We start from the raw sequence: 15,189 nt of genomic DNA on the forward strand, positions 1-15,189 counted from the left end.
AGTGATTAGTCAAAGATGGTATGTTTTGTTGGGCTATTCTATGTAGTTCTTTTTTTTTTTCTTGTTGTGTTTACCATTGGTTTATCTTCGAGATGTTGTTCAATCTATAAATTTTTACTATTTATAAAATTGTCTCAATAAGAGCAATACAAGAGAAATGAAAAAGGGCAAAAGAGTATGTAGAAAGAAAGACAAGGTAATATCCTTGTAAATGATCCGTCCTAGATTCAGTTGCTACCGTTGAATTTTTGAGATAGAGTCTAGTTTTACAAATAATAATAAAAAAATTTGTATAATATATCATATATGTGAAATAAAAAATGTACTTGTTGTTGATTGGTATATCATCATTATTAAAATCGGAATTCATCACAAATCATACGTCTATGAAGATGCATAACAGATAACAGCCCATTTACCACTACTACGCCACCAACTGCCGTGACCTGGATGATCCTTTTCCCACAATTCAGATAATTCCTCATTTAATCCTTCCGGTAAACCAACCAAGACATCGGCTTTAATTGTTCTTAAACTTAACAAAGTGATTCCATTAGATGACAATGGGCCAATTGCATCATCCCATGAAGTAGTATGTGCCCATTTTCTATCACCAGTTAATTTTCTATAATTCAAATCACCTTTAAAGATAACTAAATTTGAATTCAAAAGATCCTTATGTAATTCAGCACCATGATATTTGGTTTCAGAGGGGTCCAAATTCCAATAATCCAAATTATTTGTCCAGAATGAATCAGTACGGACTTCAATGGCACCTTCAACGTTGAATTTCTTAATATTATCAGCGAATAAATCCAAAGCCCTGGAATCGTTGGAATTAGGATCAATATTAAAGAATGAACGATCTTTCAAATCTTCCAGAAGAATATCGAAATCTTTCAACATAACATCACTAACCATATAAGGAGTATCCTTAGCATGGAAGATAATCTTATTGGCCAATTTTGTATGTAAAAGGAATGAAGCTAACATTAAATCAGCGTACAATTCGAATCCTGAATTATCAAGGATGAAATCAACACGTGAATTGGAACCTTGTAATTTAATCAAAGTATCCCATGCCTTCTTGGTGTCATTGATTAAGATTTTCGATTCTGATTCTTCTCTTGCCTTTGCACCTTGAATGGATTTAATATCATCTAAAGTAGCATTCGTCAATAGGGAAAGATCAGTAGCGTTCCCCCATAATGAAATTTCAACGAATTCTTTGAAAAGAATTTCTAATATTTCCTTATCATTATCATTTGCAATAGAATCGAATTTGGTAATTAATGATTGATATCTTAATGCCAATTCAATGACACCATATAATGAAGCTTTAAAAGTGGATTGTTTCAAAGAATTGAAAATATCGAAATGTTTCCATAATGGTTGTAATTGGAACATGACATTAATTCTTCTGTATAAATAAATTTCTGAGAATAACCATTCGACGTTATTCCATGTGACACCTTTATGAGAGTCTAAATACTCATTGAATGATAATGGGACGTTAGCAATTTTACATTCTTCTTGGGTGAATTTACGTAAGGGGATATGGTCTAATAATTCTTGGCGATATTTGATTAATTCTTGTTTGATGATCTCACCTTGCTTTTTGTAATCTCCCTGTGAGGAATTTTTAGCTAATTCTGCGGTAATATCATCAATACTGTTTTGTATGATAATAGGCCAACGAGTGGATGCAGTGTACTCACCAAAGGTACCTTTATCGTTTGTTTTGTAACGACGCGCAATTGAAGTGGTCATTACTGTATGATTGATTATCTGTTGTTATTCTTGTCCTGTTGGTATAGTGTAGCTGCCGTCTATAAAGAGGAAGAGGACGAGGTAGTGTTATTGTTGAGTATTGAAAGAAAATTCCTAAAGACAAATGCAAAGAATTCCAAACTATTTTTATAAGGATTGTATAGGCTAAATATTAGAGATTAGAGTCAAAGTTTAGATGTGATGATAGCCAAGAAACTATAAAAGAAGTTAAGGGAAATGCTGTGTCAATAACAGTTTTCCTTCGAGAATCCAGGAATTTTCCACTTTTTTCCACTTTTAAAGTACGACGGACCACCTGTTTAGGTACATTAAAGTGGGAAAAAAGAGAAGAAGCCCAGATTTATGGCAATGAAGCTAACAAGCTTGATATCTGACATGCCTGAAGAGAGAATGATAATAGATTCTTGATCAACAGACGTACGTAGTGAAATCTCCATGCATGTGTCATGCAATGAAAACTTTCAAGCAACTTAATTAGGGCGGTGGAGGGGGACCGCTCCTGCTTCTTGGGTAATCAATGCTACAAATTCCGGCGTCATAGCAAAAACAATCACACTTATTTGGTTCGTTAATAAACACAGTATGGTGTTAATAACCAGGGTTAATAGGCTGCTGCTGCTGCTGCTGCTGCTGTTGCTGGATGTTGTTGGAGGACTATAATGCTTAGTTCACATTCTACACTACTTGGGTGACTAATGAGTTACTACTAAGAGTCAGCTCCAAGATCGAAGATTATTACAACAAGTCTAGTCAACAGTCGTATAAGTAAAGAGCAAACAGGCAACATTTTCTTGAAAAAAGGATTGTAAAAAAAAGTACTCGAACCTCAAAGTGTTTGACTACGTATATGATATGTCTTATGGATGAGGCGATAGCAACGACTAGTGACTAATGTCGTAGTATTTTTTACACTCACAACAAAAAGTGTCATGAAGAGGTTCCGAGTCCCTTTATATTTTATATACACTGCAATAATAACTATTCCCAGCTCCTCCTACTATCAGTATGAAAATGGAAGGAATAATTAGCCTCGGTTGTCTATTCGAACTGTGTTTCTTGTAATCAATCTATGTAAATTAATTAAATTAATTTTATAACACACAAAGCGGCCATGAAGAAAGGTAATCCGGCTAAATAAGAAGCTATAACCATATAGACTAAATAGATCATATGAAATAGGTTTTTATGGAAGATTTAGAATGACTAGTTGAGCCTGTACACAATCGTATATGAACCTAGTTTAATATATTCAGAAAAAAGAACAATGAGTTTCTATTCAAATTTACCTACATCCAGTTCAACTTCTACTTCAACTAGTACACCAATCTCCAAGTTATATCCCACTGTTTTTGAAATATTTTCATCTCAAGAGATTGACGCTTTATTACCTGATTCAGTAAGGTATATTTTGACAAATTATTGGATTGCAAGGCATCCAACGAAATTCACATTATCAGTAAATAATTATTTCGATGAATGGTTTAACCTCATCTTAAAAGGACTCGTCGAATGGTATCATTTGAAACGTTTCAATTCCACTTTCGTTGATAAGTTCTATGGATTACAAAGATTCAGTTCTGCCAACACGTTGGTATTGAATTCTATCGTTTCACCTTCAACATCGAATTTTGCTTCATCTTCATGGCCTATTGAATTGCAATTGACTAAGGTCCAAAGATTAATAATACTATTGCAAAAAATTATTATTCCTTACTTGAAAAATAAGTTGGATGTTCTATATAATAAATATCTAACAAGATTAACATTTAATAATAGCAAAGATGAGAATGACACGCCCACTTCTTTAAGAGTCAAGAAGATTTTCATTAATGTATATCCTATTTGGAAAAAATGTTGGAATTTAATGGATATTATTGTTAAATTATCATTCCTAACAGGCAAAACTGGTTCCATTTCTATCATGGAATATTTATTTAATATACAATATACTAGAATGACTCCACCGTTGCAGCAGCAACAACAACAGCTACGTGGCAAGGCAGCTTCCATTTCTACAGACCCTGACGAGAGAATACGGAAACTAAATAAATATTCATTCCTAAACGAATCTTCGAAAATTTTATCATCTTCAAAAAATGCCTTATCATTCGTTGGGTCACAAATGTTCCCATCTTTCATATTCATGCTAAGAGTCTACCAATGGTGGACTACTGAAGATTTAACAACTAAATTACAAAAGAGAATTGATAATCTTGATGAAGTTATTCCCAAACCTCCGATTGCTAATGATAAATCTATTGAGACAACAAATCATTATCATGATAAGGAATGTCCGATTTGTCATTCAGAAATCCAAAATCCATGCGTCATCGAAACAGGTTATGTTCTTTGTTATCCATGTGCGATAAAATACCTTACCGAAAACGAAGGAAAATGTCCTATCACCCATAAGAAGGTATTAGGTTGTCAATTTGATCCAATAACAAACCAATGGCAAGTTAATAATGGGATCAGGAAATTACTGATATAGGTCACTTGTTCAACATTTCCCATTGTTCGCATGCTATCTGTATGATACGTATTTCGTTCTCTTTATTCATTATCTCATCTTCAATATCCTTTGTAGGACTTTTTTGTAAATCTGATATTAATATTGATATTCTTCGCAGTATTTTATCATTTATTTTTATACCTTTCTTCTCCTTTATGATATATTCTCCATTTTCAAACATTTCTAAATAATGAATCATATTATCTATCATTTTAATTAATTTCCGAAGCTTAATTTCATCACGATTATTTTCTTCTTCATCATTGTCTTGTAATGTTGTTGCCTGTGGATTTTTGTTTCGTGAGGAACTAGAAGAAGCAAAAGTATAATTTGAAATACCAATACCATTATTGACTACAATATCGCTAGGTACAATATCGATCACATTCTGTTTCAGAATGTATCCAATTCTGTCTCCAGTATCGAACAAATAACAATTCAATATCAATTCTGCATCAACAGCATTTCTTTGATGATGATCCACCTTAATATTTTTGATTGTAGGTTCATAATGGAATATAACCTTAGCGGATTGTAGAGATGGCTGAGACTTTAACTCTTCTATCACATTACTGTAATTATAAAACTCAACATTCAATATCATTAACCCGACTACCACTACATTATCATATATTTTGTTAATCAAATTTAATCTTTGTTGCACCTGTTCAATATCAATCTTAAAATGATAGGGATCATCAACACCTAATTGCAGAGGAACTTCAACACTTCTTGTTACATGAATTGTTATCTCTTCGCATGCGGGAGTAGCAATCTCTTGACCTAGAAGTAAATGACATCCTGGTTGTTTTGTTGAGTTCGTTAGGGACTCCAAATTATAACTATAGTTGATGTCCATAAGTACATGTGATTCTAAAGTTACCACCAACATCTTTTATTTGCTTATGCGTTGCTCCTGGTGAAGTGCAGAGCTATCGGTCTATGGCTATATTTGGAGTATACCTTCGAATTGCTGATGTTATTGTAGTACAGAATAGGTCGACTAAGTAGACCAGTCTATATAAGTACTACATAAAATGCAACGTTCATAGAGAAAAATAAAAATAAAAATAAATAGGTGAATTCTTGAGGAATGTACACTTACTGTTTTAAATATAAACTGGAATGTCTTATTTACAATTATTTTGCAAATATTCGAGACACAGTTTGTGGGGCACGTACATTGCTTTTATATGTTATAGATTATATTAGATATATATATATATACAGGAGTAAGAACTTTTAATATTAACATTAGACTATGACAGTACCGGGATCTATTACAGGAGATTGTAAATTCGTTGGTTCATAACAATACCATTTCAAAAGAGCATCCGTAGCAGCTCTTGCCTTTGCTTCTTTTAAAGATGATCCATATCCTTCACCTAATTTTTCCTTATCAGAGAAGACACCAACAATGAAAACAGGAGCCTTGGATGCTCTACCAGATTCAGCTAATAACTTTGATATAGGTCTTTCAAGCCCTTCACGTTCACATAATTTACTTAACTCTCTCGTTGGTTGTTCGAACATAAATAATTTAGAAACATCAAGTTTCCTACTTATAATATGATCATCAATAAACTTAAAGGCCAGATTCTTCTTAATTTGTTGTTGTTCCGCCATTTGATCACTTTCAATCCACAGAGACCCAATTATACTTCTCACCGCTAAAGACATGGCCTTCACTTGATTGAATTTCTTTTTCCAAGAGACAATTTCAATACCGTCATTATAATTTAATGAATTATTGTAGAATCTTAATTTACCCAAAGTGATTTCGAATGGTTCATTTTGTAAATATCTTTCCATAACAGTTTGCTTTTCAATATCAATCCCCCATTGAGATCCAATTGATGATAATACATAATCTGATATGTATGAATCAATTGCGGCGTTTAATATTACGGTAGGTAACCTTGGATATTTTTCTAATAATTTTTTCGTCACGTAGTAACTTAGGATATTCTTCCCGAAAATATTTAAACCATGATTATCGCAATAATCCTTCGAGAATGTAACTGTCTTTGGTGAAGTAGATGAAGGGAGCGTAGGTAATTGAGATGATCTACATGTAAGACATCTTGATAAAGTTGAATATTTGAATGATTCAGGTAGTTGCAATCTGCTATGTAGAGTAATTAGAAGTGGGGATTTGGATGCTATTTCCTCTGGTATTTCATTTATTGTTAATGATTTCAAATTTCGATAGTATTCTTTATATTTAGCAAATTCTGAATCCTTTAATCTTGGTGATGTGGATGATGAGGAATATGATGCTTGTCGTGTCAGAGCCAATAAAGTTCTGTTATTGCATGACTGAGAGACGTTAACAATATTATTGGATGATGATAAAAGTGAAATTGAAGCGGAGGGACCAGCCCTTGTCAACGGTTGAATCAGCAGCCTACAATTTGAGCGTAGGGACATGTTTCTGTTTTGTTGAATAGAAATAGTAGAAGGAAAGGAAATCACACGCACACAATCAGGCAAACACGCTTTCTATGAATCTTATTTACTTGGATAGTCCTTCTGTTATTTTTCTTTCTTTCAAAGAGTCTTATAAGATTATACCATGTTCCTATTCATGTTCATGTTCATGCTCTATTGAATGGATTTACTGGTAAACTTTTACTTTGTAGTGTGGTGTCAGGCTGTACAACCTTATAAGGAAACGCTGACAGTAAATAGATATAAAAATGATTTATTGCAAGACACTTGCTACAGAGAGAGAGGTTTGGGCAAAGTTATTCATGTTGAATACTTCTACAGGATTGAATGAAATCATGGGTAAACTAAAAGTTGATTAGAAGCACACACTTTTTGGAGAAGTCAAAACTTGTTCTTTACGTTGTTTTTGGTATTACGCCATTAAGAATGATTTGGTTGTTCGTGACAGTTTAATGATAATTGATATTGCTATCCTCAACCCTTAGGTATGTAATTCATCTATTTACTAGTTTGATTTATGGATGTAATTTGAAAGAAAAGAGACCCAACGTTTTGTTCTAGGTTTGCTACCCAACATTCCAGGCATCCAATGTGTAGACTTACTTGAAAATTAAGTAATCATCAATTGCAGAGCAACTACAACAACAATTAACAAGAGCGATTTCTTGGACAAAATCTTCTTGGACTATAGCTCAATATTTTATTCATTTCTGGTCATGTCCACAATGTTTATTGTAATAATGATCTGTTCAATAACACTTACTTATGGGTAATTGGCTATGAGTAGAGCAGAAATACGAAACAACAAGAAAAAGAGGTATAACAATGCAGAATAGAACGCTATTTGTCTTATTATCTGGGGTGTAGCATGGATGTTGAGAATTTACTTTGTAAAAGAAATTATGCAACCTGCTACTTCTTTATAATTCATGGTATAGTCCATAAATTAGATGAAATTTACGAAAGGGCCTAGCGAATCGCGAATCGCCTCTATTTCTGGAAACCCAAATAACAAGAAATTTCGGGCGTGTGGCGTAGTTGGTAGCGCGCTCCCTTAGCATGGGAGAGGTCTTGGGTTCGATTCCCAACTCGTCCAATTTTTTATATATTCTTTTCTACTTGAATAATTCCCGAGCATTATCACTTTAGATAGACAGCAGCAATCGAGATCGTATTATCTTTTTCATAGTTAATCTCGTAAATGCAAAATATATGCTACGTTAAACCGATCCATTACTTTTGTTAAAGAAAAAGAAAATTGATCAGGGAGGTAGAAATTTTCTGTATAATCAGATCTGACCGAAGGTATATTTCAACTTTAACCAAATAATAATGTATCTTATTAACTACTACGTAATATATAGTTTTGAAAATACCATAGTAACAGTGTATTTAACTATTATATATTTTTGTCGAACATGAAAAGAATGTTGGTGAAATCAAGTTCATTCAGTCAGACTTATCAATCCTTCATCAATATCATCAAGTTAAACCACAATTCATGGAAGCCACTTGTGACTTGTTCTTGGGGATCTATTCTTCTGTCAGGTGCAATTATCATCATCGTCCATACCTCAATTCATTCTCGAACCAAGGTTACGGTGAACTGTTCCCAAAGGATCTTCAACTTCCAACCATACAAAAATATTCTGGTTTAGATGCTGCTTTTATTTATTTAATTGAAGTTTTCCCTCAGTTATCGTTAGCTCAAGATATTGACTCTGCCGAACTAACTAACCCTCCAAAGTCAGTTGATTCTATGGCTAGTTGGTTTACCAAAAAATTGTTACCTGGTTCTTCACCTTCAATATGGTTTTTATTGTTGAGAGTCTGCTGTTACAATTGATAAGACAAAGACACATCAGTCTTTGTCTTATCCAGCTCTTCATAAGTTGAATGGATATCGTCAATTTGTTGACTCCATTAGGGCTTTGGCTACTTATTCTGTTTTATATAGATACCTTAATCATGGTGCTATTGCAGGTGATTCAAAGGCTGATGAAATTTCTTTACTAATGTTAGTGAACCTTGGAATTGGACCAAGAATATGTACCACAAATTGGCAACTGCTTATCAAGATTATACCAAATTCAACGTCAAGGTCTGTAAACCTGATGCTGTGTTGATCTCTGGTAAAAAATTCTCCAGATCTTACATTCAGGAATTTTATGCCAATGTTGTTGCCAGATATGATGGTTGTATTGAAGAGTTACTTTGCTGACGTCTGGTCCGTAGAAGCTATTGCTGAGTCTGTTCTTAAATTCTGGTCCCAATTCCAATCTTACTGAGAGAAGTGTTGTTCCTAAGAGTTCATTGTTCTTTTTATTCGACCATGCAATATTAACCCAAGTTCCTCATCTCGAATCAGGTGTTATTATTGAAGCTGATGTCATCACAAAAATCGTATCTGACATGGGAGTGTGTGCTATGTGGATGGTTTATTTTTTTGCTACTAGTCCCTACAGATTTCCCGATGTGTTGATTTTGAAATATGCTGGTAATAACAGAAATTTGTTCATTGACCCAAACTCTCGTTGCTTTATTTCTTATTTGAAAACTAGATGTGCCAACTTAATGTGCAAGAGTTTAGATAAGAAGACCTCTGATTATTTGTTCCATTATATTTTTGTCGTTAGGGCTATTCTTAAACATTCGCTTGGTCAAGATTATGATGGCATGAAGAGGGATTTCTTCAACGAGACTGAAGGGGAACCTGCCAGTTATCTGTTGAACAATTTCTTAGCAAGATCAGCTGGTGGTGGTGATTCAGAAGATGATTTTGATCCTGTTAAATATTCCAGTAATGTTTTGAATTCTTTTGTGTTCGTTGATGGTCTGTCTCATACGTTGATGCATTATCATAAATTCCAATCGTTGTTGAAGGTGTACCCAATGTCTGTTCATAGGTCTTCGAGGTTGTCTTTTAGAGAGTTGAGACATGGAATGATCAAGCTAGTTCGTAAATATGTTAAAGTTGAAGGTGAAGATATAGATATGATGAACGTAAAAGAGAGACTAGCTGGTCATTCTGCTGCAACTGGTCAAGGTATCTACGGTAACGATGTTGAGAGTGGTGTTGGTGCAGATGCGTCGTTGGAGGAGAAATACGCTTCCTTAATCAATAGTGCCTGGCAGAATTGGTTAGGGCTTGGTTATGGCAAAGAAAGGGAAGAAGGTGGGTCTGCTGTAGCTAGGAATGCATGTGTCAAGAAATACTTTTCATCAAATGGTTCTATCAAGGATTTGTTTGTTGCCGGTAAGAAGTTGTATGGTAAGGAATTTCAATTCAGAGAAGGTCAATTTGATGTTGCTGTGGAAATTTATTTATCAGGCACTCAGATCATCCCTATTCAAGCTCTTCCAGGTTTTGGGAAAACTGCTCTGTTTCAGATCCCTTTGGTTGCATTATCTTATGGTGAACAAAAAACTGTTTCATTTGTGTTTGTCCCTTATGTTTGTTTGTTATCGAATATAAAGTTGAGGTTGTCTTCATGTGGTATCAACTGTGGTATTTTGAAGGATTTGTTTGTTAATGGTCCAGCTATTGAAGAGAAGAATTTGTTTTGTGATGTTTACGTTGGCACCTTTAACGATTTAGGTTCTGAGAATTTTGTCCGGTTGGTCAATAACTGGTACAATATATATCAAGATTGTATTCTAGGTATGATTGTCATTGATGAGTTTCACAACTTAGAGACTGAACAATCGTACCGTGGACAATCTTTTAGATTGATTCCTGAGATTAACTTTAATCTTGCTTGGAAGGTGGTGGTGATGACAGGTACTGCTGGTGAAAAGGGTATGGTCAAACCTATGAAATTTATTGGCTATGACAAGGAGATGTGTACGTCGATGGTGTCCAATAAGAACAGAATTTTGTACTTTGACCTGGTTAAACAAATTCCTCTCAAGAATATTGTGAAGAAGTTCCAAGTTTTTGAAAGATCTACTGTGGCAGAGACTGAGGTGGAAAAGTTGGTTGATAGATTTATGGAGTATGATACTAAGTCCAAGGTGAACATTGTTTGTATACAGAAGGTGACGGTGGAGAAGCTGATTTCAGACATGAATATGACTGGGTTCGATGGGGATTTACCATCTGAGGAGAAGATTAGAAAGTCAAAAAGATTTATTGAGGATGAGAAATGCAGAATAATGATTGGTACAAAATTGGTTTCAGAGGGTATTGATATCAAAGCAGTTAAGTTGGTGATAATGCATGATTACCTTCCATCAATTTGGGAGTATATCCAGACAGCGGGTAGGTTACGTGAAGGTGGGGTATGTCTTTCCTATTGGACCAAGAGAAGCGTTCAAACTTGTTCGGTGAAACCAGATGTTTGCATTATTAAACAGGTATCCAAATTTTATGAACTGAATTATGACGGTCATGATTTATGTTGTGGCCATCATCATAATATTTCAGAAGCTGTTGCTAATTTGTATCATTATTTGAATGGTGATGGTCGTCCAAGAGTTGTGGAAGTGGATGCTAGTATTGGTGATTCTGAACATGTTGGTAATGTTCCTTCATTTTCTTCTGCTAATGAGTCTTCTATATTTGAGGATTTGCGTCCAGATATGGATCAATCTGAAAATTTTATTGCTTCTAATGATAGTAGTTTTCCAGGTTTGAGTAATGAGGTAGATATGCTTGATAATTTGGAAAAGAGTACTCGTGGATTGGTGAATGAGGATAGTACGAATGATGGTAATAATAGTGATGAGGTATTACCTGCCCCAAGAATTGTCCTTTTACCTTTTGATCATGGTCCTAATAAAAGAAGAAGAATAATATCCATGAAAGATGAGATTAATAATCTCTTTGGTTCTGCTAAGAATGTTTTTGAATTTATTGGAATTCCATCCAAACTTTGTTCACAATTTATTTTTTATGGTTTGAACGAAAGTTGTTTGGATTTCCCCTTGTCTGTTGTTGATAATCCTTGTCCTGATTGTCTTGGTGCTAAAGATGGTGGATGTGTCTGCTGGGAACTTGGTCCTGCTAAGGTGAGAAGATTTGGGTTTGAGTTTATTTTGTTGTTGAAGATGATCATGTCAGAAAAAGAATTTGATGGTGTGAGGAAGCATTGCCTCGATAGGGGCCTCCATGCTGTCATGTTGAAATATGGTGGTTCGAAGTCTCTTTTATTTGATAAATTCAAAACTAGTGCTCTAGCCAAATTTTGTGAAATTATTGTTAGCAAACCTAAGTTACCGGTGTCTGGTGAGTTGTTTAGTAATGATATGGTCATGACAAGGTGTTATAATATGATGTGGGAGGACATTCAAGGTCGGAAGTTAGATATATTGATGTTTTTCTCGGTGAAGGATTGTAGGGATCAAATGAAGGGTCTTTGGGAAGCTGATAATGGTGATGATTTGGCCTTCAAAGATATAGAAGCTGATGTTAAGAGAGCAAGTACCACAAGGTATCAGAGTTTACCATTTATTATTAATTTTGGTGGTAGACCTAATTATTTGGTGAGTACTTGTGGGTATGTCTTTGAAGAGTATATGATTCTTTATTCCATTGATAAAGATTTTAAGTCTAGGTCTTTGTATGATTCTCGTGACGTTCTAGGAAACCACCCAAAGTGAAGGTGCCAGCATACCAATATATTATGATGACGCTTGCTGTGTTCCATAACCGTGATTTCTTAGGTTACTTTTACAAGAAGTTTCCATCATTGCCTAGAGTCAAATGTTTTAGTCACTGGCGGAAGTTGATGACGTTGTCAGTTCAGTTTCCCAATGATCAAGGAAGAAGGCTGTATTTGATTGTAGGAGCTATGTATTATTTATTTGTTAAAGGAAATTAGTATTGTTTTGTTTTATTTGATGTAGTCATATAATGTGTATACATATTATCCCTCAATTTAGCCGCCCAACCCCCACGAAGAATATATAGAGATATTCGTTAATGGAGGTGTATAAGTGCAACATTGGAATATGTTGTTCCACTGTCATGCTTAGAGTGTCTTAACACATGCACTCTCAATAAGGCTATAATCAACCTCTATTCATATATGTTTGGGAGGTGGCATATACCGCATATTTCCCTGCCTGGACGAACGGTCCATTGCTTCTCCCTTCTACTGGACGAGAAAGTAATCAATCATTAAAAACAAATACTCCTGGGAGAGAAATGATCCGCCTTTATATAGGTGACCGCTGCAATATGTAACAATTTTTTATATAACGCGTCATAGGAAAAATTTGGGGAAATTCGGGAAATTTTCGCGTCATGGAATGTGGTGTCTGGGTGTGTGTGAGACTTTACGTAGTTGAAGTTATCATCAAATTAAAACACTATGTACGTACATTGTGAAATAGAATAATCAAACATTGAAGTACGTACGTTGAATTCGTTTAGTTCTCGTTGATAGTGTTAGTCTTTAAAATATAATTGGTAACACCTTTCCCAAGTGTTCTTACTAGATATTTATATGAAACTGTAAATACTTGTACGCTCGATTAGGGGGAGCTAATTGAGAACAATTGAGAACATCCAACAACTTCCTCGACCCATTACATAATTCATATACACATTACCAGCCGAAACCGTAGACGTGGCTGCATTCAAAACAAACTGAATAATAATAATATAATATTTATATGACATTCAACATAGCTCAACAAAAGATATTCAATCAGAGCTCACAGCCGTTATGCAGCTACAAACATGTACGGTGCATAACGTAGTTCGAGTCATTATTTCGAACCTTACAACTTTATAATAGTTTAGAACTCATTGACTGCTTTCATGATAGTAATTACTCACATATTAATAAAATAAAACATACTTCTCTGTGACTTCTTGGCGTGACGGTGCTACTTGGTTGTCTACATCATTTATCTTAGAAAAAAATAAAAATATGGGCGTGTGGCGTAGTTGGTAGCGCGCTCCCTTAGCATGGGAGAGGTCTTGGGTTCGATTCCCAACTCGTCCAGATTTATTTTTTTTCAACCGTTATCTTTTGAAACCTTCGAGATGCAAGAAGTACGCAGTTGTCACGATTTTGTGATATATTACCTCGCGATAATATATAAACCGCACTCTTATTTAACAGCCGACTATAAGTCAACTTACCCTGCACCTTGATCCTTTATAAAAAAATTATAGACGTCTATGATATGAAATCTTTTACGTCTGTTATGACCAGTTTGGGTGAAGTTGTGTCCTTATTATCTTGATTACCTTGATAATGAGTTAGGAATCTGGTGTGTCTTATCTTTGATATTTCTACTTTTGAGAAATTTGAAGATAACGAATGCAATATCTACTATTCTATTATCTCTGTATCCAATATAAGCTCAATAGTTAGATCTATACCGGCAGATAATTATTACCAGTATCAAAACTTATATCTTGTAGCTCTTAAAATATACGTACACTAAGCTCGATGAATAGCAGATAATTATCAATCCTATGGATGTGTATTACTGTCTATCGGTGAGTAGTATGAGTAGTATGTTTATCGATGAGTATGTCTATCGATGAGTATGTTCCTTTCGGTGATGTGATGATCCTTTCGGTGAGGATCTGATGCGATGTTATGTGATGTAATGTTATGTGATGAGATATTATGTGATGGGATATAATATTCTCTTCTTTCTATGATCTAGGTTCCTAGGGATCTAGTTGTATATTTTCTTTTCTTCTCTTCTATAAACGAGTATCAAGATAACTTCAGATTCAAATTTTCCATTTCAATGTCTCTATATATATATATGGTATTCGCTGAAACTCATCGAACCCATTCAGAAAGCGATGCCATGGAAAATTTTCACTCGTTCACTTCGTTGGTCACCTTCGAGAAACGCGCCACGGAAAAGGCCAAATAGCCTAGAACGTGACATGCCCCTCTCTTAATTTCAAATTAGTTTTCATCAAACTAATTTGACACTAAGACCCTCAGTCCCTCTCTTAAATCCATCCCAGCTTTGGTCAGACTAAGATGTCATTAAGTTATCTCGGAGTTTCCTTTACCTTAAAAACTAGCTTTGGTCAAGCTGCTTTAAGACTAAGATCTGTTCCTCGAATATTATTTTTCATTCGCGTGTCTTTTATGTTGCCCTTAATTTCTACTCCCACTGAGTTGTTCTGCATCTCCGGAAGATGTCCCTGTATTTTATGCAAAGTGCTAATTACTTCACTTGCATATAGCGTATTGATTACTGACGTCCTAAGTGTAGCATCCTAATAGTTTATCTGTAGGCTATAATCGTCATATTAAGAATGCGACCTACTATTTCTATTGTTTAATATATTCCCTCTATCATTTCCGAGTCGAATTTATTTGTCTGTTCCACTTAAGTTACCTATTTCTCATTATGTATTTTATTAACCTCCAGACACAATGCGGCTGATATGACTACTTATTTTTTTTTTAAGAAAAATTGGTATCTACCGAACTATTCGTCTTTCGTCA

General features: G+C 34.7%; 5 protein-coding genes and 2 non-coding genes across 7 annotated transcripts; 4 read left to right on the plus strand and 3 right to left on the minus strand.

The window, feature by feature from the left end:
- Positions 1 to 384: 384 nt before the first annotated feature.
- Positions 385 to 1,770, minus strand: NDAI0B01450 (putative methyltransferase; the record flags this gene model as incomplete). Its single annotated transcript, XM_003668374.1, has 1 exon — positions 385 to 1,770. One exon carries the CDS (start codon positions 1,768 to 1,770, stop codon positions 385 to 387), a length of 1,386 nt encoding a protein of 461 aa, XP_003668422.1.
- A 1,285-nt stretch (positions 1,771 to 3,055) lies between these two features.
- On the plus strand, positions 3,056 to 4,282 carry PEX12 (ubiquitin-protein ligase peroxin 12; the record flags this gene model as incomplete). Its single annotated transcript, XM_003668375.1, has 1 exon — positions 3,056 to 4,282. One exon carries the CDS (start codon positions 3,056 to 3,058, stop codon positions 4,280 to 4,282), a length of 1,227 nt encoding a protein of 408 aa, XP_003668423.1.
- Position 4,283: 1 nt separating this feature from the next.
- CSI1 (Csi1p) lies at positions 4,284 to 5,195 on the minus strand (the record flags this gene model as incomplete). The annotated part of the gene is made up of 1 exon (XM_003668376.1): positions 4,284 to 5,195. One exon carries the CDS (start codon positions 5,193 to 5,195, stop codon positions 4,284 to 4,286), a length of 912 nt encoding a protein of 303 aa, XP_003668424.1.
- Positions 5,196 to 5,557: 362 nt separating this feature from the next.
- On the minus strand, positions 5,558 to 6,733 carry MRPL3 (mitochondrial 54S ribosomal protein mL44; the record flags this gene model as incomplete). The annotated part of the gene is made up of 1 exon (XM_003668377.1): positions 5,558 to 6,733. The coding sequence occupies one exon, from the start codon at positions 6,731 to 6,733 to the stop codon at positions 5,558 to 5,560; it is 1,176 nt and encodes a 391-aa protein (XP_003668425.1).
- A 1,044-nt stretch (positions 6,734 to 7,777) lies between these two features.
- NDAI0Btrna13A lies at positions 7,778 to 7,850 on the plus strand. The gene has a single exon. It is a non-coding gene; the product is annotated as a tRNA-Ala (tRNA).
- Positions 7,851 to 9,166: 1,316 nt separating this feature from the next.
- On the plus strand, positions 9,167 to 12,355 carry NDAI0B01490 (uncharacterized protein; the record flags this gene model as incomplete). Its single annotated transcript, XM_003668378.1, has 1 exon — positions 9,167 to 12,355. The coding sequence occupies one exon, from the start codon at positions 9,167 to 9,169 to the stop codon at positions 12,353 to 12,355; it is 3,189 nt and encodes a 1,062-aa protein (XP_003668426.1).
- Positions 12,356 to 13,634: 1,279 nt separating this feature from the next.
- Positions 13,635 to 13,707, plus strand: NDAI0Btrna14A. The gene has a single exon. It is a non-coding gene; the product is annotated as a tRNA-Ala (tRNA).
- Positions 13,708 to 15,189: the final 1,482 nt, after the last annotated feature.

Source organism: Naumovozyma dairenensis, chromosome 2, assembly GCF_000227115.2.
Source record: "Naumovozyma dairenensis CBS 421 chromosome 2, complete genome".
Taxonomy (NCBI): Eukaryota; Fungi; Ascomycota; class Saccharomycetes; order Saccharomycetales; family Saccharomycetaceae; genus Naumovozyma; species Naumovozyma dairenensis.